This window comes from Alosa alosa, chromosome 13 (assembly GCF_017589495.1).
Source record: "Alosa alosa isolate M-15738 ecotype Scorff River chromosome 13, AALO_Geno_1.1, whole genome shotgun sequence".
Taxonomy (NCBI): domain Eukaryota; kingdom Metazoa; phylum Chordata; class Actinopteri; order Clupeiformes; family Clupeidae; genus Alosa; species Alosa alosa.
In genome coordinates, this window is record NC_063201.1 from 17,530,527 (window position 1) to 17,553,878 (window position 23,352).

Here is a 23,352-nt window from a genome sequence, read left to right on the forward strand (position 1 = left end):
GTCACTTCATTTCCCCCAAGTGCAACCGCACAAACACACAGGGGTGGATGGGACTTTGTGGAGAAACATACAAATGCACAGAGACAGAAAGACACAGACACAGACACACACACACACACACACACACACATACACAGTCACTCTAGACCCCACACCAACACACACATACACACACACACACACGTCACGTCTGGACTATATTCCCTTGTGATTTTCTTCTGAGTTTATTTCTCTTGTGGGCAGCTTTGCAGTCTTTATGAAAGGTTTAGTTCAGTGGAGTCCTGTCCAGGAAATAGACCTGCTTCACGTCACACTGACTTTTAATTAGCTGAAGAAACTGAACCCCTGACAGGGAAATGCTCTGCTGGTAAACTCCTGGTTTTGGGGGGGATCCATTTTGCACCTTTATGTAAGTTTGAATTGGACCCTCTAACATAATATCACTGAGGCTCAGAAATGCTGGTGTAGAGATGCTTAGCAATGTTTCACAGAGTAGGACAGGGTTGTATAGGACAGTGAGAGAGAATGCTGGCTATGTTGTGTCCACACTTGAAGTGAAGTAGTTGCGTTCTGAGGATCTCACCCACCCACACATACACACGCACACATACGCATGCACACGCACGCACGCACACACACACACACACACACACACACACACACACACACACACACACACACACACACACACACAGCAGTGCTTCTGATGTAGAGATGCTGAGCCATGGTGTTTCAAGCAGTAGGGCAGTGTTATGTAGGACAGTGAGCGAGAATGCTGTCGTTACTGTTTAATGAGGTAAATTTAGACACATCACAGTCTTTATCCGTATGCTCATTTGTTTACCATTTTATGTAAATTTAACTTCACAGTGCCAGGCCCTACACTGTTTATAGACTCTGAAAAGACTAATGTCTCAAAATACCTTTGCAACAGTCTTTTTTATCCTCTGCTTGTCCGGCTTTTGCGAGAGAAATAAAAAAAACAAGGTAGCACCAAAGGCCCAATAGCTCATCCTGTCATCGCTTCATGGGCCTGACCCGATGCGTACTGACAGGCCTGACAGCCAGCGGCCCGGACTAAAAAGTTTTTAACGAGGCTCTTCGGGCTGAACGAGGCGTTTTTATGAGATGCGAAAGTGGCTGGATGCCGCAGGAAGTGTGCTGTTGCCCCCCTTTAACGAGGAGCGAAGCTGACATTTACAAACAGCCCCCCCCCTCCTTTAAATACAGGTGAGTGCATGTTTCTGCCTACCCAGACATCTGAATTGTTGAAAGGCCTTGTGTCTTCGGAGAAGAGGGTAGGTGGGGGTAGGTGGGAGAGGGTAGGTGGTGGGGGTGGGGTTCTTGTCTGCACGACTACATGTCCCTCGACTCTGTTTACCTGTGTTTTGATCTTTTCACCAAGAAGAAGAATACCCTATATAAACAGGCACATTGTGAATGAATGCAGCTTGTGACTATAAACTGTGAAGCATAGCAGTGTGTTGTAATGGAATTACAGTCGCTTATTTATATAACACCTCTAACAATAAACACTATCACAGGGGATGTGTGTGGCAGGGGAAAAAACACCCTGTGTGTCTGAAGGAGCCACTGAGTAGAAGTCAGCTCTGAAGCAAAGTAGGATGATGGAATGGGTGGGGTGGGGGGGGATCAAAAGCCAAGCAGTGAGAGAGATAGAGAGAGGACGGGGAGGAAGAAGTGTGAGATTTGTACTTGGAACAGGACGTTTGTGAGGAACGCATCCTGGACATGCTGAGGTTAAGATCGGTGGATTTTATGATGTAACTCAGTACACAGGAGAAGCTGTGGCAACAATGACAGATGGTTACCTCACCTGTCTTTCACCGAGCGCCTGCGTTCTCCCCGCAGGCAACAGGGGCAAGTGGCAATCAGACGGATGCTGCTGCTGCCACGGCAACAGATACTTACCTCTGCGGAGTAATGGAAGCTGAAGGTGAAGGACATCCGGGGAGATTTTATGCAGAGCAATGTGACACCAGACGCCCACTCTGTGAACTTGTGAAACATAAGCCTGAGACGTCTTTCCTTCCTACTCTTGTGAGAAAATAGACGGGTCATTGCGACATTGTGTTTCCTGACTGTGATTCTTCGTTAATCGGTAGTGGGGCAGCTGTTGCTCAAGTGCTCAAGTTGGGAGATTTCCTGGAGCCTCATTAGAAAATGAAAGCGGTTAATTCCGCGAGTGATTTATGGCTCTTGTACATCACTTAGTATGATTAATGTGGCCACTCGCAGCGGCAAAGAAACCAGCACCTGAGTGAGGTGAGTGAACACACCATGCACTCCCTCGCTCTGCCACTTGGGTTAAGTTGCCCTTAAAAGCACTTAAAGGTGTGGTCAGTGATTTGAAGTCAGACAAAGTTTTGTGACACTTGGCTGCCCACTTCCTGCCAGCTATCGTGAGTGTAGATTCTCTGAGGCTCCAGGGTGATCTCCCCTACAGCCCAAGGCTCTTTACATAATGGAAAAAGTAGCTGGTTCATTAACCTTAGCCACTGTTGCCAACCAGTTGATACCAGGAGTTGGCCTTTAATGACCAAGTCCTACCTAGGGCAGCACCTTCTTCTGGGAAAAGGCTTCAATTGCTTGCTGAAGTAGAGGAGAGGATGTGTTATACGGGGGACTCAAAGCAGTTACAGAACTAAATGTCCCTGAACTGTTTTTTTTGATGACTTACAGCAGAGGATTTTGGTCATTGTAGGCAACATTCAGATGTAGAATGGTTTGGCCTCTGTCCTTGTGTATGTTTTGCTTAATTAAGCATTTGTCTACTATGCTGCAATGTTGCACAATGTTGAAAGTGGGACACTGGGAAGTGGCACCTGTCAAACCCACCCATGTCACTGCCCACTTGGTTAGACAGCCACGCAGCTCATGATTAAGTTATAGGATGTCCCTATGCAGCGGCCCTGACAAGATAATGTGCTTACTAAATGAAATGCAGGAGAGGACTGTCAGCATCCTTACAATGGACACAAGAGAACAGTAAGTTTCCACTTCCACGGGTCACTAACTGTAACCACAAGACTAAACACTAATTAAGTGTTTTGTTTTAACAAAAGGGTTTAAGGTATCAAATGTACTTCTATGTTAGTATTGTTTTGGTACAGCATTAAATTCTATTCAATATGAAGCAAAACTGCAGAAATGCTAAAGAGGTAGCTCATAAAAGCACAGCTGCAGTGGTGGTTCTTGCCCCCTGGGGGATGCGCCAGCCTATCAGTTTCAGTGATGGTTGCTGGCAGTTATGTCGGATTGTGCCTGTTCATTCATTTGTTTTATTTTTTATCATTTTATTTTTTTTATTTTATTTTTTTTAAACACGCTGCAGGGGTACATCTCACAGCATCTGTTTACTGTGGTGCCTTCATCTTTGATTCATTTGATCTTTATGTTTTTGTGTTTGAGTGTGTGTTTTTCAGGTGGTGGTGTATGTGTATTGGGAGGTGAGGTGGTGTAGGTGGATGCCTATGTGTGATAAATAATGCAGACCCAGTTTTATTTGAATGTCACGCTCGACAAATATTTTGGATTTGAAAGCTGGTACACCTCCACTCTGGAGGTGCTTTGGAGATCTTTTGTGGAAGTTAAGGCATTTTCCTCATCTCGATCACAGAATCGATGCTGCATCCCTAAGGCCTGGACATTTTGCGTGCTTTTTTTTTTTTTTTTATCAATATGTTTATTAAGTGTTTTCCAAGTAGTTTAGTACAATGGAACATAAATTAGGAGTAACACATGTCTATATGGAAAGAAAAGAAAAGAGGAGAAAAAACAAATAAACAAACAGACACAAAACAAAACAACAAAGAAGTATTACAGGGCGTATTACTCAAGATAATGGCATGTACTGTTGCATCACTGGTACTTTAAATCAAAACAGAATTGATCAAAGAATAGGTAAATTGCGTATTGTGAGTCTCAAAATTGTTCAAGATCTCCATCAAATTGAGCAAGATGGTCCAAGAATGGCTGCCAAATCTTGTAGAATTTTTTAAGACTGTCCGTCATGGCATATCGGATTTTCTCCATGTGTAACACAGAGGCAAGATCTGTTAGCAATGTCTTGAAGAGTGGCACTGCTTCTGACTTCCAAAGCCTCAAAATTAGTCTCTTTGCAATTAATATTCCATACATAATGGTGTGCTGTACAAGGGGACTGTGAGTCAATAGAGACAGGGAGTAGCCAAACAGTGCCACCTCTGGCTCGGGCATGAGCACACAACCATACATTTCAGAAAACCAATGGAATACTCCACACCAGAAGTCATACAATTTTGGACATGTCCAGAAGAGGTGGGTTAAGGAAACATCAGCTGACTTACATCGATCACACAAACGGGAAACAGTAGGGTATATTCTATGTAATTTCGTTTTTGAATAATGAAGTCTGTGCATGGCCTTAAACTGGATTAAGTGATGTCTGGCATTAATAGAACAGTATTGGATTCTACCTAGACTCTCCTCCCAAACAATATCATTAATCTGGAGACCCAGTTCCTCTTCCCAAGCTTTACTCAAAGAGTGGGTGGCATAGTTCACCAGTTCAGAAAATATCTTGACAAAATCTGACATCAAGTGTTTTGAATCTGGAAGCAAAAGACTATAAACCCTGCTTTCCTCAGGGAGGGATTCAAAGTTAGTCAGGTTTTGGCGGACATAGTGAAGTGAACTGCCTTTAACATCTTTCTTTTCAATGACCACCCACACAGGGGTGGTTGTTGAAATTTCCAGGCTGTAGCCTTCACGCCAATAGGCAAGAGCTCTAAGATTTGCTGCCCAATAGTACTGCTGAAAGCATGGTAACCCAAATCCCCCCTTCTCTCTGGGTTTTTGTAAATGAGATTTTGATATTCTACAGAGTGAGCTTTAAAACCCCAGACAAGAGGCATGACTATTGAGTCTAGTAGTTTAAAAAATGATTTTGTTAGGAAAATAGGAAGGTTTTGAAAGAGATATAAGAGATATCTTGCCAGTGAGACCATCTTGATAGCATTTATACGACCCACCATAGAAAGCGGGAGTGTGCGCCACTTGCCAATATCACCTTTTAATCGTTCCACCTTTTCATGAAAATTCAGTTTAGATATGAGTTGGTAGAGTTACTCCAAGATACTTCAACTTGTCTGTAACTTTGAATGGGAGTTTATGCAGAAATTCCACTTTATGGTTCACTTTTTTGCCAGTTAATTGTGTACCCAGAAACCTGACCAAATGACTTTGTAAGGTCTAACAGAATGGGGATAGACTGCTCAGGCTGTGACATAAAGATTGCAACATCATCTGCATAGAAAGATAGATGGTGGTCCACATCACCAAAACGAATAGGTTTGAGAGAGCTGTGTTGCCTGATACCAATAGCAAGAGGTTCAATACCAATCGCAAACAGGAGAGGGCTGAGGGGCCAGCCCTGGCGCGTCTCACAATGTAATGGAAATGGAGCTGACCTCTCTTGGTTTGTTAGAATGGAAGAAGAAGGATGGGCATATAGAATTTTAATCCATGAAATAAAACGGCTACCAAACCCAAAGTCCTCCAACACCCTCCACATGTATGCCCACTCAATCTGATCAAAAGCTTTCTCTGCATCTAAGCAGAGGACAGCCACCTTCTGATCCTTCTTATAGTCATGGTATATTATGTTCATTAAAACATTAAAAAAGGAAAACCTTCCAGGAATGAAACCAGTTTGGTCAGCATGGATAATGGAGGCAATATGTTTGTTTAACCTATTTGCGATCAATTTTGTGAAAATTTTCACATCAGAGTTCAGCAATGCAATCGGACGGTAAGATGAGGGCTCAGTCTCATCTCTCCCTTCTTTTGAAATTAGTGAGATGTTGGCTTCATATAAGGAGCTTGAAAACTTCTAAGTTTCAAATGAGTGATTAAACATCCTGAGCAAGAGATGAGTCAACTGTTCGGGGAATTTCTTATATAGCTCTATTCCAAAACCATCTGGTCCAGCACTCTTGCCATTAGGAAAGGACTTTATAGCATCTAGAATCTCTTGAGTGGTGATTAAGCATTAAGTGCCTCACACGCTGTGTCACTCAATTTAGGGAGATTCAGATTCTCCAGCCACGTAAAGGCATCCCCCCCAGCTTTAGATGTATATAATTGTTGATAATATTCCCTGAAGCGCTTGTTTATATTGCTGGGGTCAGTGATAATGTCCCCAGATTTTATGTATAGCTCTGCTAGCCTGCAAACCTCTCAGCTGTCAGGCCAATAGCTTCTGGGGCTTGTCCCCTAGTTCAAATTGTTTTTGTTTCAGTCTAAACAGTTGGTCCTGCACTTGAGCAAACAAAATGTCATTATATTCATACTTCAGTTTAAGAATATTCTGTAAGGTGGTGGAGTTAGCAGAAGATTTATAGGCAGTTTCTAGTTGTGTTAGATCTTTTTCAATTTCTAAAAGACATTTTTTCTTTTCTTTTCTCATTGAGCTTTCAAAAGAGATGATGTGCCCTCTAGTCACAGCCTTAAAAGCTTCCAAGGTGGAGTCTGTAACTTCTAGGTTATCGTTTGTTTCCAAAAAATCCTAGATCCTAGAAGAAATGAACTGAGTAAACGAGGAGTCGGAGAGAAGTGAGGGATGGAACCGCCAACTATATTGCTGTTTCTTATGGTTGAGGTCAAGTATCAATGATATAGGAGAGTGATCAGAAATTAAAATATTATGATATGTGGTGGAGATTACATTTGATATCAAATTGGAGTCAAGCAAAAAATAATCGATTCTAGAGAAAGATGTGTGTCTCTGTGAGAAAAAAGAATAATTCCTATGTGTGGGGTGCTGAAGCCTCCATATGTCAACTAGATGTGTGGATAGCATTAAATTATTCCAGGTTGTGGAGGCAGCAGAGAGCAACTGGTTTGTTTGGGCTGATCTATCCAAAAAATTGTCAAGCACACAGTTCAAGTCACCACCTATAATCACATGTGTGTCTGAGAGAATGGGCAGTAAATTAAAGACCTTACTGAAAAAAATTGGGTCATCAAAAATGGGACCATATATGTTTAAAAGTGTGACATGATATGAGCAAATCTAGCCTGTCACTAGGATATATCTGCCATTAGGATCACACACGGTGGAAAGGGAATAGTCTTGCTAATCATAATAGCCACTCTTCTAGCTTTACTGGAGAATGTGGACCGGAAAATTTGATTGACCCAGCTGCACCTAAGCAACTTTGCTCTTGTGGGCTTAATATGGGTTTGTGGGCTTAATATGAGTTTCCTGTAGGAATATAATGCCTGCAGCAACACTGATAACAGCACAGAGGAAAACAAAATAAAAAACACACAACTAAGAACTTACCCTCCCTTCCCCCGTCCCACTTCCCCAAACAAAGTGAGAACACGCTCCCCTCAAACAGGCATAGAGGCTGCCAGACCATAGGAAAGACTAGTTTAGCTAAGCTAACAAAAAGAGCCCTATGCTCTCTCTCCAATTATGCAAAAAACACACAAGTAAATTTAAACCACGGTCATGAGATTGTCCCGACCTGCGTAATGGCAGGAAACAAAGTCACATACCAGATAATATACGCCATCCCAAGCGCATGCAATGTTCAAGACAAAGTCCCTGCAAACACCTCGGCTTCTTGTAGTGAAGAAAATACCTGCTCCGAGTTCCCCAAGGTGACCCGGAGTCGAGCTGGGTAGATGAAACCTGCCTCCTTGAACCTCTTTCGGACATCTTCAAAAGCCTGGCGCTGTTTAATCACCTCCACTGGCAAAGACTGGCTCCACTGGGAAGAAATGGATCGCCGCCTCGTTGTATGCCAGGGGGAATTGTTCACGAGAAAGCTGTAGGATTTTCTCCTTGATTTGGAAGTGATCAATCCGGGCTATCATCACACGCGGTCGTGCATTTTCCTCCGAAGATTGTTTCCCTAGACGGTGTGCTCGATCCACAACAACAGGGCTGGAAAAATTGCTAGCACCTAGCAGTTCAGGGATAAACTTCTCCAGAAATTCAACAGGGCTTCTTTTATCAATCTTTTCGGGCAGGCCAACAATTTTTATATTCTGACGCCTAGAGTGAGCCTCTAGGTCAATTACTTTTAAACAGAGTGCTTGGTTTTTCGCCCGCATTTTCACACAGACTTGTTCAACTTGTGAGAGGCGGTGGTCGTAGCTGGAGCTAGCTTCTTCAATTTCTGCCATACGGTTTCCTAGACTCACCAAAGATGCTTGAGTGGATGCTAGCGTTGCCTCTAATGTGTCAAATCGATCAGTCATTGTTTTGTTCATACTTTCTGTTGCCAGAAGAATGCTGCTCGACTCCGCATCAGTGTCCTTGCTAGTCTCGAGATCTGCCATGGCACGTTCTGGTGCTAGCGATAACCCCAGCGGTGCAGGAGTTCTAGTCTGGATATGGCTTTTATCCTGCTGTTTTCCACGCTCAGTCTTCGCTTTTCGCATCCTCGATTTTAGTCTTAGGTCAAATTAACAAGAGGTCGGGTAAACTGGTGAATTTTAAATTAAATACCGAATTATTCTATAACATGGAGAGGAGCTCAGGAAAAACGTGTCTACTCCATCAGGTGCTCACTAGCGCCCCTCATTTTGCGTGCTTTTGAGTGTGCAAATGTCCACTAGGGAATTTCATTATTATGCAGCCATTCAAGGAAGGACTTGAATGTCCACAAACAAGTATAATTAAGGCAAAAGACAGACAGTAGCTCTTCAACATATTTGGCCTTCATCTACCATAGATCATGTCTACGATCCTCCGTATGTGTGCATAAAGCACAATTAGATAGGAGAGTTGAAGTTTTAAACTGAAATCCTGAAATCCAAACACCACTTAATGCCAATAACACAGCACTTTGATCTGAAGCAGCACATTTCTGTCTGGCCAACAATCTTGCGCAGATTTGCCCAAGTCTTGCTGACCTCTGGTCGGCGGAGCAATTAAGCCTCTCTGCGGTAAATGGCATGGTTTTCATAGGCAGGCAGACATCTGATTCCCCATGTAACTCAGCCTGGTGTTCACTATCGACAGAATCTCCTCATTTGCTCAGACTCTCTCTCCCAGGGTTGTTGTCTTCTAACCAACAATGATTTCACCTCAGTCTCATTTCCCTCAAACCGGTTGAATCCTGTCTGAACTCGTTCAGTGAGTTCAAACATGTGTGTTTGTTGATGAGGAGCGCTTGGACATTGATTTCTTTTGAGTCCCCAGGTTGCTAGACCCAGATGCCAGGCTGTGCCAGGGTGACTGTGGCCCTCATTTTAATGAGGAGGCTTGTGGAGATCGCCACAAGTGAGGAAGGCCCTGCTGATTATAGCACACCAAAGTCTAACAACAGTTTCCTGAACCAAGTATCCAGAGTAGATGTTCATTAGTTTGACGCTCGCTCGCTCACACTCACTCACTCAGTCACTCATACGTACGTACGTGTGCTCTCACACACACACACACACGTACATACGTGTGCTCTCACACACACACACACACACACACTTAGGTACATACTGTACGTGTGATCTCACACACACACACACACACTTACGTACGTACGTACGTGTGCTCTCCCTGTGCCAGTGCCTCTGCCCAGACCGAAGTGTCAGACTGCCTCCCAGTGGATGTCTGAGGCTCCTGACGGACGACCTCTCTCTCTCCTTAGGGCTGGAGTCCCTGGAGACGCCACTGCTGCTGCCTCTAGCACTCTCCAGATAGAGAGAGCTCTGAGACAGTGTTGGACTGTACGTGTGTGTTTATGTGGGTATGTATGAGGGTGTGTGTTTATGTGGGTATGTATGAGGGTGTGTGTGTGAGAGAGAGAGAGAGAGAGAGAGAGAGAGAGATGAATATTGAAGAAATAGTAAAAATTTATTTTTACTTTACCAATATTGTGTCTGCAGTCCAGTATCCTACTGTATAACATACTGAAATGAGTGTGTGAGAGAGAATGTTAGTTCCTCTGAAGCAATGAAAAGAAAGGCAGTGTGTCGTGTAGATGGAGAGGGATGCATGCTGTGTGAGTTAAAAAGAATCGGTCAGAGGGCTGTTCTGTCTGTTGACCCTCCCACAGGCTGCAATGGGGAGAGCAGACCTGTGCTTCCCCTAAACCCACCAAAGGCAGAGGCGAAGCAGGACGAGCACTGCTCTGTCTCTCATCCTACCACAGGCTGAGCCGGACAGAGGAGAGCTGGGCTTTGATGCCTTCCCTTAATATGCCGTCCAGCAGTCCTGTCTCCTCATCTGACCACAGACTGGTAGGCAGAGGAGAGTGTTAATTTCTCTGATCTTGCCACAGGGTGATGGAGGAAGAGGATGGCCATAGGGTGATGAAGGAAGAGGATAGCTGTGCTGTTGCTCCCATTCCAAAGACTGAAATAGGGAATCTGTGCTTTCCTCCCCCAAAAAATTATCACCAGGTACTGAAAGGTTTAGGATAATTTTATATCTTGGGTTGGTATGAAAGAATTTTAAAGCAGACTATATTTCAGATGCATGCTCACAGCTGTTTTTTGAACTCGGTTTGATGCAAAATTGACTGCTAAACATCATGAATACATATTTGGAAGCAAGTGAAGTGAGCAGACTCTTTTTTTACCTGTGGAATATTTTCCTAATGTTGTATCAAAATAGATTTGGGCCTGTAAATGAGGCAGACTTGTCATCTGTCCAAGCATTTAGGGAGAGACAGAAAGAGATAGGACACAGTCAAACAGAGACAGAGAAAGAATCCAGACTGAGAGGGAGATAGGGTGAGAGCTAAATAAAGAGAGAGAGGAAGAGAGAGAGAGAGAGGTCAGAATAATCAGAGAGGTTGCATTGCCAGAACTGACAGCTTGCCTCTGCCGGGTCTCTTTGCGAGCTTGTAGTGTCAGCCTGCTACGTCTTGTAAAAGCAGTGTGTGTGAGAGAGAGAGTGTGTGTCTGGGAGAGAGAGGTGTAGACAAAAGACAGAATGCGTGGGAGGAACGCAACCATGTGGGCTGGGATAACAGGAAAGGGAGAGGGAGTGATGGTGGAGTTTTTTTTTTTTTTTTTTTTTTTGGGGGGTGCCTGGAATGTGCACAGCTGGCAAAATCAAAATTATTTATCAGGGAAAAACAAAGGGACCATCTGGGCCTGGGGGCCATGTGTATCTCTGATGGAACAGAATACTATGGGAAAAGTTTCAGTGGATAATCACAATGAAAGAGAAAGTATCTCTCTCTCTCTTTCTCTTTCTCTTGCTTTATTTACTCCACCCCTCTCTGTTTCTCTCGGCAAGAGTGTAAGCAACCTTTAAACAGATACAAATACTGTACACATGAAATGTATGTGCGTATTGTCCTCCTTTGTGTAGAGTGAGTGTGAGTGTTTTTAAGAACACTTAATATACTGTACAGTGGTGTCAAATGTTCTCCAGCATTTCCATTGCTCCAAGCATACTTCTCTTTTCAGCATCACTGTCTGCTCCTACATCACCACGCCACAGAGGCCACTAACACTAACTCTGTATAGCACTTTGCTTAGTCGCCATAATGTCATGTTTCCACGGGTGCCGTCACAGTGATTCTGCCGAGTCATCTTTGTCACTGTGACACTCGGACTGCTTTTGAGAGATTGCGGAGGTGGCGGGGTATGCTTGTCTTCAGACAGCATGTCTCCACAGTTTCTAGCGGTCTCTCTGCCTGACAGGATCGACTGCAGATTAGCGTCACAGAGGCTGATGCTCAGCCAGTTGTAAAGCACATTAGCAGCCAGGAGCAAGGGTGAAGTTTATGCCTCCAGATGTTTCTCTTTAAATTTGCCCTATTTACATAGATCTCACTGCCTAAAATTGACACCCTTATGCTTCCCTGGATGTAATGTGTACATGTATTATATGAAGAAGACAAAAGCTTTGGCCCTGTGGCCAGATATCTCATGCACCTTCCAGAGTAATTTAAAATAGACATAACATCGTCTATTGTCTATGAGTGAGAGAGAGAGAGAGAATTCTGCTTGTATTTGTGTGTTTGAGTGAAAATTGTCTTTAGTGTGTGTGGGGGGTACATGTGCCCTTCCTTGTGCGTGTGTTTGTGTGAGTGTGTGTGAGAGAGAGAGAGAGAGAGAGAGAGAAAGAGAGTTTGAGTGTTTGTTTTCAGGCAATTATTATTCCAGTGGTATTTCCTAAATTGTTTTCCTGAGTTGACCGTGAGCCTTCAGACTTCAGTCAGTCAGTGAGGGAAGAAAAAGTCATTTAGCTGCAGCTCCGTATTTTCAGCTGACAATCCAAATTGGAACTGAAGGGCCAGAGCTGTCTGCTGTCATAGAGGATCAATCTGAAAGGAGGCGTGCGCGCGCATGTGTGTGTGTGTGTGTGTCTGTGTGTGTAGTACAGATTGGCGAAGTGGAGAGGGAAAGGTGTCTGTCTGTGTGTGTGTTTCTGTGTGTGTGTGTGTGTGTGTGTTTGTGTGTGTGTTTGTAGGTGTTTATATGTTATATGTAAATACATATACTGTCAATATATATTTGGTCACAGGTTGCATCAGTAAGTTTTCTGCATGCATAGATGTTTCTGTTTTTGTGTGACAGCATTCTGAGAGAGAAAGAGAGGGAAAGGGAGAGAAAGAAGGAGAGAGGGATGCTAGGGATGTCTGAAAAGACAGGGAATGGGAGTATGCAGTGCAATCTATTTCTGTAAACACACACACACACACACACACACACATACACATACTTCCCTTCTGAGGCCTCATTTGTCCATAGTAGCTGCCTCCCTCTGCTCTGTGGTGTTGTTTGGTTGCTCCAAGAAAAGGCTTCCATGAGAAGCACAACAAAACAAGATGGCTGTCTTTTCACAGGATGAACCTGAACAGGTTTGACCTCCTGCTCTGATAAAAATACATATCTTGAAAAAAAAAAACAGCAGTCTCTCACTTTCTCTCTCTCTCTCTCTCTCTCTCTCTCTCTCTCTCTCTCTCTCTCTCTCTCTCTCTCTCTCTCTCTCTATTTCTCTTCTCTCAAATTCTGTACATTACAGTATTGCCAAAGCACAAGTAAATGAAGTACAATAGTAAACATTACAATAGTAAAACGTGAACTGTTGCAGCAGACGTACTGTAACACGATCGGAACGGTTCAGTTATACTCCCCATGTAGCTTCTCTCCCTGTTAAAAGGCCAACTTTCAATCTCCAGGATCTTTGCGCAAATGGGGGCGATGCGGAAACACTATTAAAGAAGCCCTATGCAGGTCTGGTTATTCCTTCGCTGTTTCTGGGTTTTCGCCTGATTTGGGCTCGCATTTTTCACAACAGCTTCGGCAGCAAGTGACTGCTACGCTAAACCTCCACTAGCTAGCGAGCTAGCCATCAAGAAACCAAGCTAAACACATACAGGGCTTAGAAACTACAATCTGACTACATTTTCAAGGCACGATTGGATACTTCCGCTGAATCACATACGGATTTGTTCGGACCGGGACCAGAAAGTTACATATTCAGTTTTTTCCGCGGAGAAGCACTAGGGGGAGACGAAGCACCCACCAAACGACCCAAAAAGTGTTGTAGAACCATCAGAATGACTCTCAACCTGCATAATTAAGGTCATTTTTGCTAAAATTGTTGCATAGGGCTTCTTTAAGGGAAAATAAAATACATGTTTTCAGACCTTCTTTTCGTATCAACGATTTGGAATAGCCTTATTAGCATAATAATCCTTGAATTTCCCCTTGAGGATCAATAAAGTATCTATCTATCTATCTATCTATCTAATCCTTATTGGACCTACTGTATATTGTGCACCATACCCCAGTAGCCCCCCCCCCAGGGTCATGTTTGAATATTCGAGTCTGCGTGATATCCGGACCCAATTATCAGGGCAATGTCCGGACATCACCCGAAAGTGGTTTATCATTCAATCATATTAGTGAGAATCGGTAATGTGATTACCCTGTAACATTTTCCAAAAATGGGCCCCCTAATTTTAATCTTGTTTCGATCTTGTCCAGTCACACAGGTTCTGTGTAGTTATGTTCACCGACCAAGACTTGTGTGCAGCCCTTTGTGGTGAAATAGAAAATGCCTCTAAAATATTGAGTAAGCCTATACTATAGACTTGTTGAACTTAATAAGTCAAGAAGTGTTTTACCTGCTTTCTAGGGATAGAACATTGTAATTGTGACAGAGTATGTGGTCTGTCAGGATAGTGAAGATGCCTTATAGGTTCAGGGGAAAATTACCCCAAAACATAGAGTTCTCATGGTTTCAGTGGTAATGCCATCTCTGTTTAATCTCATACTGCCCCCTGTAGATTGGTTAGAGGAACTGCAATAACAAATTGATGTAATGATGGTCCAGTTGGCCCAAGGATCACCTGGTTCTCAGCCGATGTTTTAATGGGCCATTTCAGCCCAGGAATCATTATCAGTTCCTCATCCACATTTGGTTCCTGCTTCATAGTGCATAAGGAATGTGGAATATGGATTACTCATGTTTTTACCACTTTAAGAGCAATGTTATGAGCCAATAAAAAGTATTGGCAAATGGCTGCAAATGATTGGGTCATTCACTAAGCACAGAACATTGCACACATTACATGTAATGTAAGCACTCTGAGGTTTAGTATCTCTCTCTCTCTCTCTCTCTCTCTCTCTATCTCTCTCTACATTATCTCTCTCTTTCAAACAGCAGAATGATGCATTATATAGGTGACAAAATCTATATTAATGAGAGAGAGAGAGAGTGTGCAGGAAAGTGAGAGAGAAGTGGGGGAGGACTGGGGGCAGAGGGAGGGAGAGATGGAGAGTACGTGTGTGCGTACGTACGTGTGTGTCTGTGTGTGTGAGTGTGTGTGTGTGTGTGCGTGCATGTGCGTCTACGCGCGCATGTGTGTGTGTGTGCATGCGTGTGTGTTTGTGTATTTCCGTGTGATGTGTGCAGGTCGCTGATGCTCTGTGTAATTAGCTTTATTTATGCTAAGCTGGAGGGGCTGCATTACCTGCAGGGGCGGCTGGCCCTGGCAGCAGTCATGTCGGCTGCTCTCGCAGCAGGGTGCTGTACGTGGTGTACTGGGTTAATGGATCTGATTTGTTTTTCCTTCACTACAGAGCCAGGTCTCTCTCCTTCTGTCATTCTCCCTCTCTCTCTATCTCTCTCTCTCTATCTCTCTCTTTTCTCTTCACTCCCTGGGCTCTTTATCAGTTGTCATGATTTGCTGAAATCCTGAAATGCTGCAGTACCACATAGTGTGTGTGTGTATGTGTGTGTGTGTGTGTGTGTGTGTGTGTGTGTGTGTGTGTGTGTGTGTGTGTGTGTGTGTGTGTGTGTGTGCGTGTACATCATTTCACACCATGGTGTGCAAGCCATTTGAAGAAGAAAACACCCCAGCTGTCTACAAAAAAAAAACACCCCAACAGGGGTGATTCAAAGTGGTGTTTTTCTTTGTATGTGTCTGGACCATATTGCTGTTTTTTCTTCTGTAAATGGTGAGCCACACAGCCTGTGTAACAGCTGTTTTTGCTCTCTCTTCCTTCTGCTGCAGGTCTTTAAGAGGAAGGTGCTGGAGCTTGGAGAGAAGCTGCTGCCTGCCTTCAATACGCCCACAGGCATCCCGCGAGGAGTGATCAATTTGGGGAGGTGAGCCTCGAACACAGCCCCCTGACACTGGCTCTCAGGCTTGGCTGAGCAAAAACCCTGTGGCACATTAATATCTCACAACCCAGAGACTCTCGCCCAACACACTGTTTACAGCCAGAGAAGAGGGAAAATCCAAATAACATCTCTCCTTTGCCTAGCCTATTTCTGTTAGATTTAATTTAGCTCTGTTCAAAATCAATATAAGATTTGTAACATTTTCTTGTATCTTTATTTATTAGCTACTAAGGAAAAGCCTTCCTCTGTCTTAGCCCAAGTCTAATTGACTTAGATTCGCTTAGGATCTTAAAATAGTATTATTTTGCTCCTTATTTTTCCTGAAGGGGTGCTTAGAATTCCGTAATCTCCTAATAAGATGGTTTATTTCTACGAGACAAAGAAAAGACAAGCAACATTTTCCTCTGGGCAGCACCATGATATAAGCCCAGTCACCAAACACCTCCCCTCTCTGTTTTATGTACCTCTCCTTCATCTCTTCTTCCTCGCACTCTTCTGTGCTCCTCCTTTTCTTTCTGGCCTGTAATATATATGGTAAATGGGCTGCATTTGTGAAGTGCCTTTCTCTTCTTCACTGGAGAACTGGAAGCACTATAGACCCTTTCAACAATAAAAACAAAAACAATGCTTGAACGTTCTATTTGGGCCCCAATCTACTTCCTCTGCATTAAGATAATATATGGAATGTTAAAAAGGAAGTCTTGTGGGGCCAACTATCATGCTGAAAATGGAACTCTCTTGAAAGGGTCCATACACCGGTACCGTCTCAGGTTCACTCTCTGCCCGCCGTGCAGTGATTGCAGCTGAACACAATGGCGGGTAGAAATCTGATGTGTGGTGTCGCGCTCAAGGACGCCGGGATTGAAATGGCTACACCTCAGATTTCCAGACTTCTCAGCAACTGTCTCTCCGTCTTCCCTCTGTCTTCTCATCCACCCCCTACTTCCCTCTTCTCTCGTTTCATTCTCTTTCATTCTCCGTCTCTCTCTCTCCATGCTTCTCTTCTTATCTTTTCCCCCTCATATCTATTTTTGAGAGAGGGCATATCGTTGGCACCTCTGCCTCCCACCTGCTTCCAATTATCCAGTGGACTCAGGAAGACAGCTGCTAAATTTAATTAACTGATTCTGCCACTAATTCCAGTTAGATCAGTAACCGGAGCCTCACCGTGCAGATGGGTAGGGAACAGCGCTGCACTTTACTGAGCCACGGATGCTTGAACAGATCTTATCATACTTATTCAGTACAGGGATAAATACACACACACACACACACACACACACACACACACACACACACACACACACACACACATTCACATTACACATGCTCACACACATCCACATGCAACCGCTCTGGAACATTTTTACGTAAGGTGACTGGTACAGCACTCCCTTTGTCTCAAACAATAATTTAGTTGCACAGACATGATAAATACTGTATTCATGAGCTCACACAAGTACACACACAAACATAGACATACAGTACATACACACACACACACACATACACACACACACACACACACACACACACACACACACACACACACACACACACACACACACACACACACACACACACACACACACACACACACACACACACACACACACACACACACACACAAACACACTTACACACACGCCTACAGAGTAAGACACACAGAATACATTCAGTACAACCTTGTGAGATATAAATACACTATCTTGTAAAGTCAAAGCTCCACCAGCACCCTGAATATTTTATGTACAATATGCTTCATAGTAAAATGTTTTCAATCTAATTCCCTGCTCATATCTCCCAAGATTGTGTGTGTGTGTGCCCGCCTGCATCCTCTTCAGTGTTCTATGCTCCTCAGTGTTCTGTCTGCACAGCAGAAGGGAGTTTTATCATGGGATGTGGGAATGCAGCATCAGGATGTCCTCTAAAACTAACACAGCTAAACATGCGGGAGCATGGGAAATACATTTTTCATCTTTAATGCTTTTTCTACCTCTCTCTTTTGATTTGATGCTAGAGTTTTGATCTGTTAGAGTGTGTCTACATGTGTGTGTGTGTGTGTGTGTGTGTGTGTGTGTGTGTGTGTGTGTGTGATGTGAGAAAGAATGCAGAGAGACATCAGTTGATAGGAGGATGAATGGAAGTAGAATGCTAGAACAATTTCCCCCCCTTATTTCTCTCTCTCTCTCTCTCTCTCTCTCTCTCTCTCTCTCTCTCTCTCCCATCTCCTCTCCCGCATCCCTCCATTCCTGATTGATTCACCCTGTACTCTGGATGCCACCCCAGCATCACTTGCTGAAGCTAATTATCCAAGCTGAATTCCCATTAGCTGCCTTAGGATCACAGACTCGGGCTGTCCTCCAGCCTCAGCACTGATCAGCTGCCTCCTCAGGCTGCTCTCTCGGCAGCCTCCTCCCCTCTTCCTGCAGCCTCCTCTCCCTGGCCTCACTGGAAGACCGGCTGGAATTGGGTGCATTGGGTATCTTCTCTGCTCTGGTGTTTAGTATTCGTCTGTATGCATCTCTTCTCTGAGAGATAGTATGAGCAGTATACATCCCTACTCTTGGATTTTGCGTCGTACTTCCTTCCTTGGACGTGGTGTTTCAGATATACGTCCATACTTTTCCACTCTCACATGCAGAACTGTATGTACTGTATATGTTCCCTGTATGTTCTGTAGTAAGCAACTGTAATGTACTGACCTCCATCAGCCTGTTCCTATTAGTTTGTTTCCAGTTGTTTGGATGCAGTAGGGGCTTGGATAATATGGATTGAAACACGGATATATATTGTAATATGTCAACACATCAAGAGGATTGAAGTGATCACTTAACAACTTCATATAGCCTGTGTGAGATTAATCGTAGAACTTGTTTAACCCAAGAAATGAGAAAGTTTGTCTCTAAAACATGAATCACATGTAATGACCAGGTAAAAGGGTTTTATTTTCACAACAAAAGCACTGTAATGTCTGTAGAATGCTTTGTAAGTTCGCCAGTGCTTTGTCTGTGCTGTGATGCATTCCTGCGAGTGATCTGCCATGGCCGTGTTTATCTAAGAAGTGCACGGGAGGTTATTTTCCAGCGCTGGCCCCTGGAGGATTTCACTGCTATTGATTGTTCATTCTGAGACATGAGAGAGAGCGCTGCTGTTGTTTCTGGAGCCGGCCCTTTTAAAGGAAGCAAAATTGACCACGCTCTCACAGACTGTACCCGCGGACAAGCACCAGGGAGTCAGGGATAAACGGACATGAAGAGACAACATCAAGCCCACTCTGTATCGGCCGCGCTCGAACGGCACATTCTCCTTACTCACTGGAATTCGTCTTGCATTCTCCTCAGAGCGAAAGTATCTCTGTTGGAAAGAAGGAGAGAGGACAGATGTAGGACTACTCAGTGGTGTTTCATTGCATCACCTCATTTAGTTCAGGCTTTCATCTAAAGCTAATGATAGTGTTGCACAGATATAAGATTTTATTAGTCTCCTATGTGTGCTCACATTGGATGTGAACATTGAATCCATGACCATTGTCTAGTGACTCTTAGTGCCCATAGCTCTTACAGGTGAGCTACACACAAGTAATTATTAGTAGCAGAGGAAGTACAGTAATTAGACTGATGGAAACTTCCTGTATGAGGAAAAATGTGCTCTAGAGGCCATCCATGTACTGCTCCATAGCTGCAATTAACAACCACTTGACTTGTTCCCTGTTGGTAATTATCATGGTTTAATTTCTTCTGCATGTGGTGGCATTTTAATGTTGTTGAAATGAGTTATCGGAAATGAGCTTACCTTTCTGTGAGGCTGCTGTAGGTTTGTTGCTTATCACAGTAGATAGATAACAAGTCCTTTTGGTCATACTCATTTCTTAATGATTACATTCACATGCTGTGATGGTGTTCAGTGAAGATAGTTTGGTGGGCCCTGTGTGTGAAATAGGATAGATAGAAAAGAGAGAGATAGAAGAGTTTTTTTCCCAGTAGAAGTTTGAGCTACTAGGTGTGTGTGTGTGTGTGTGTGTGTGTGTGTGTGTGTGTGTGTGTGTGTGTGTGTGTGTGTGTGTGTGTGTGTGAGACCAGTAGCCTGTGTGGTTCCTGTGGTGTGTTGGAGGAACCGTTCACGCTCTGTGGTTCAGGTCCTGGGAACTACTGTGTCACTGTGGTGTGTGTCTAGGGGGGTTCTTGATGCATGATGCGCTGAGCAGTTGTGCTGTGGTATTGTTCCTGCTGTGTGCTACATCTAGTGTGTCTGAGGAGGTTTCCTTGGCCAGGCTACATTGAGTGGTTCCTGCTGTGCTGGGGAAGGGATGCTCGTACTATGCAGTTTGCTGTGTGGTTCCAGTGTTTCTAAAGGAAGGTGATCATGTTGAGTGGAGCGCTTTGGATAAAAGGGCCTGCTAAATACCACTTTACTTCACTTTACTATAAACTGCATCTTTCTTATCTGTTTATTTCATGTGTGCATTGTATGGTGTGGGTTCCTCTTCTGTTTATTTCATGTGTGCATTGTATGGTGTGGGTTCCTCTTCTGTTTATTTCATGTGTTCATTGTATGGTGTGGGTTCCTCTTCTGTTAATTTCATGTGTTCATTGTATGCTGTGTGTATGGCATGGTACCTCGTGTGTATGTCTTGTGACTAAATAGAAATCTCCACACTGTCTGTTTCCAGTAGCATGTCACTCTTGTGTATATGTTAGAAAATGTTCTTGTGTGTCTGAGAAGGTGATGGTTCTTGTGTGTCTGAGAAGGTGATGGTTCCTGTGTGTCTGAGAAGGTGATGGTTCCTGTGTGTCTGAGAAGGTGATGGTTCCTGTGTGTCTGTGGGAAGGTGTTTACGCTGTATGGTGTGCTTCCTGTTGCAGTGGCACCAGTTGGAGCTGGGGCTGGGCTTCGGCAGGCAGCAGCATCCTGGCCGAGTTCGGGTCCCTCCACCTGGAGTTCATGCACCTCACCGAGCTCTCCCACAATCCCATCTACACAGAGAAGGTCTGAGCCACACACAGCAACGACTGCTTTAGCTTTGAAATCAGCATATTCTATTTTCATTCAAATCACTATGATTCTGTACTGTTTTTCACTATTTTATAATGTTCAGTATTGAAACACTGTATGCACTTTTGTATTGTAGAAAAGCACCTCTACAGTATATTATATGCATATATATGATCATATATATGATGCACAGCACATTGCCTTGGCACTATGTTTAGTGACAGTCTGCTATCCCTGCTGAAAAAAACAGCCTGACCAGCTTAAGGTGGTTTGCTGGTTGACCAGCTTGTTTGACCACCCTATGATGGTTGACCAGCTAGACCAGTAAAACTCTTCCGAAAACATACCTTCTGCTGGTTTACCCATCTATGGTAATTCAGCTGGTTTTGCTTGTCGTACCACCTCAAGCTGGTAATTTTAGCTGTTTTGCTGGTCTTACATTGGTGGTTTAACTGGAAATGCCAGCTTATGTTGGTCATTCGAGCAAACCAGCATGACCATCTTACATCAACAATGTCAAGCATGGCAGGCTGGTCACCAGCATAACCATCTTACACTAGCTGTATCCCACATGACAGGCTGGTCACACCAGCATGACCAGCTTCCTCAGATGGTCATGCCAGCATGTCTACCTAGTGGCCCAACCAGCTACAACAGCAAAGACCAACAAGAGCTGGAAGAAAACCAGCCTACCTTTTTTCAGCAGGGATTTCAATAATATTGAATCATCCTTTGTTTTAGTGTTATATTTAATGTTCCTTTTAGAGTTTCTGTGTTATTGCACTTCATTCTCAGTTGGGACTTGTCATGTAAAAGTTATGCTGATGAGACTTTGTGCTATAGGTGATGAATATCCGGAAAGTTCTGAACAAAATTGAGAAGCCACACGGCCTTTACCCCAACTTCCTCAGCCCTGTCAGTGGAAACTGGGTCCAACGTGAGTATAAATTCTGTTCATCCAATGAACAATGTTAGGATTTAGCAAGCAAATAAGAATAATTAGACACGCTATCTTTTTGTTTTCCTGCTTACTGTAGAACTGTAGACACAGGAACTTTGCTGAAGAATGCAAATAGGTACTAGGGAGCAGTCGCATCTTGTTTGTGTTGAGCAGATAAGTAGGGACCGCTCGAAGATAAACCAAGGGGGAAGGTAGAACACAATAGGAGAAAATAGCCCTAAATTGTCCTTTCACACTTGATTAATGCCAACAGGTAAACCTATTGTTTATACCACACACACACACACACACACAGAAAGTCTTATTTCTTCCTTCTCATTAGGCCTAATATGTACTCCAGACATTCAATGATTTCCACACTATAATGTGGTATCATTACAAACAGCACATTATACCTTCCAAAAGAATCTATAGCCCTTTCTTGAATCGGCCAGAATTAGTATTGTATCGTATAATTGATTTTCATGACATTTCCTTTGGCCGCTGCCTGTGGGATATGCATTGGAGTATCAATGCATGAATAAAGCCCTTGGTTTCCATGTGAACCAGAGCTTGTGGGTCTGCAGCATCCGTACTGTTCATCGTTCTCGTCGTTCATTTAACTCGGTCTCAGTATCAGCCACAGACAGGGGCACGGGGGCCATTAAAATGATAACAAATCCCATTAACTGGGGAAATTGAATCCCTCAGATTCACCTGAAACACAGAAAAAGGTGGCTGTGCAGAGCTTGGAGGGGTAATCCGAGTGCTTGCCATGTTAATTGTTATTGTGGATGAATAGGTAATGTAGGCAGAGAGAGAGAGAGAGAGAGAGGGAGACAGAGGGAAAGGTGTAGGGAAAGGAGGACAAACCAAGCCGGAGAAAACAAGCTCAGGCATTCATAACTCTAGTGGAGGTGTTACATCTCACACACGCACCTGGGCACAGCATTCACTCTGTTTGTTGACAAGGTTGGATGAGTGTGTGTGGTTATGCGTGTGTGTGTGTATGTGTGTATGTATGTGTTCTGCCACACTGTGCATGTGTTTGTGTGTTGGTTTGCAAGTGCCTTTTGTTTGTGTTAATGCCAACAATAAATGTCAAGATTAAGCAACACAGTATACAGTAAGCTTTATGTAGATTATGGCTGCTAATACATTATTTTAATGTACCGCATTTGATGGTTTCTTGTCCCTGCAAAGAATATGAATGTGTGTGAGTGTGAGTATGTGTGTTTGTGTTTGTGTGTCTCTTCTTGTAAGATCATACTGGCCTGTACTCTGAATTATTGTGTCTTCTTCGAAACATGGCATGTGTCAAAGTCCACAACGCAATGCAAAGTATTTCTCCCTCCCTCTTTCCTCTTCTTCTGTGTCCTAGATCACGTTTCCATCGGAGGCTTGGGAGATAGCTTCTATGAGTATCTGATCAAATCATATCTCATGTCAGACAAGACGGATGAGGACGCTAAGACGATGTACTACAACGCTCTGGAGGTATCCTGCACACTGTCACGCTTATAGCCTCTGTCCATTCTCTCGCCATCCTGTATCCCAAGCTCCGTCAGCGCCTCATGCAGGCCAACCGTAACGACGTGTAAATGGTAGCGCAGGATGGTGGGATTGTTTGTGACAACCATCAGTCGTCGTGCCATGCCACCCTAACAGATTACTGGCTCCATTGTCAATTTGCAACAATAACTGCTGTCGTGTGTGTGGGAGGGAAAGTAATTGAGGCCGCAGAAAGCCCACAGGATAAAGGAGAAAACAGCCTGTGTGACGTAGTGTTGACTGAGCTTTGCCAAAG

General features: G+C 43.8%; 1 protein-coding gene across 2 annotated transcripts in view; it reads left to right on the forward strand.

Annotated features, from left to right (window-relative positions):
- The window catches only part of LOC125305831 (mannosyl-oligosaccharide 1,2-alpha-mannosidase IA), a 197,521-nt gene that overhangs the window by 165,148 nt on the left and 9,021 nt on the right, over nt 1-23,352 (forward strand). The window contains exons 5-8 of one of the 2 annotated variants that reach the window (XM_048260825.1): nt 15,501-15,595; nt 20,473-20,599; nt 21,449-21,542; nt 22,927-23,042. In XM_048260825.1, the coding sequence (XP_048116782.1) occupies nt 15,501-15,595; nt 20,473-20,599; nt 21,449-21,542; nt 22,927-23,042 (432 nt within the window). The remainder of the gene's footprint in view (nt 1-15,500; nt 15,596-20,472; nt 20,600-21,448; nt 21,543-22,926; nt 23,043-23,352) is intronic. The other variant, XM_048260826.1, reaches the window with a different exon arrangement.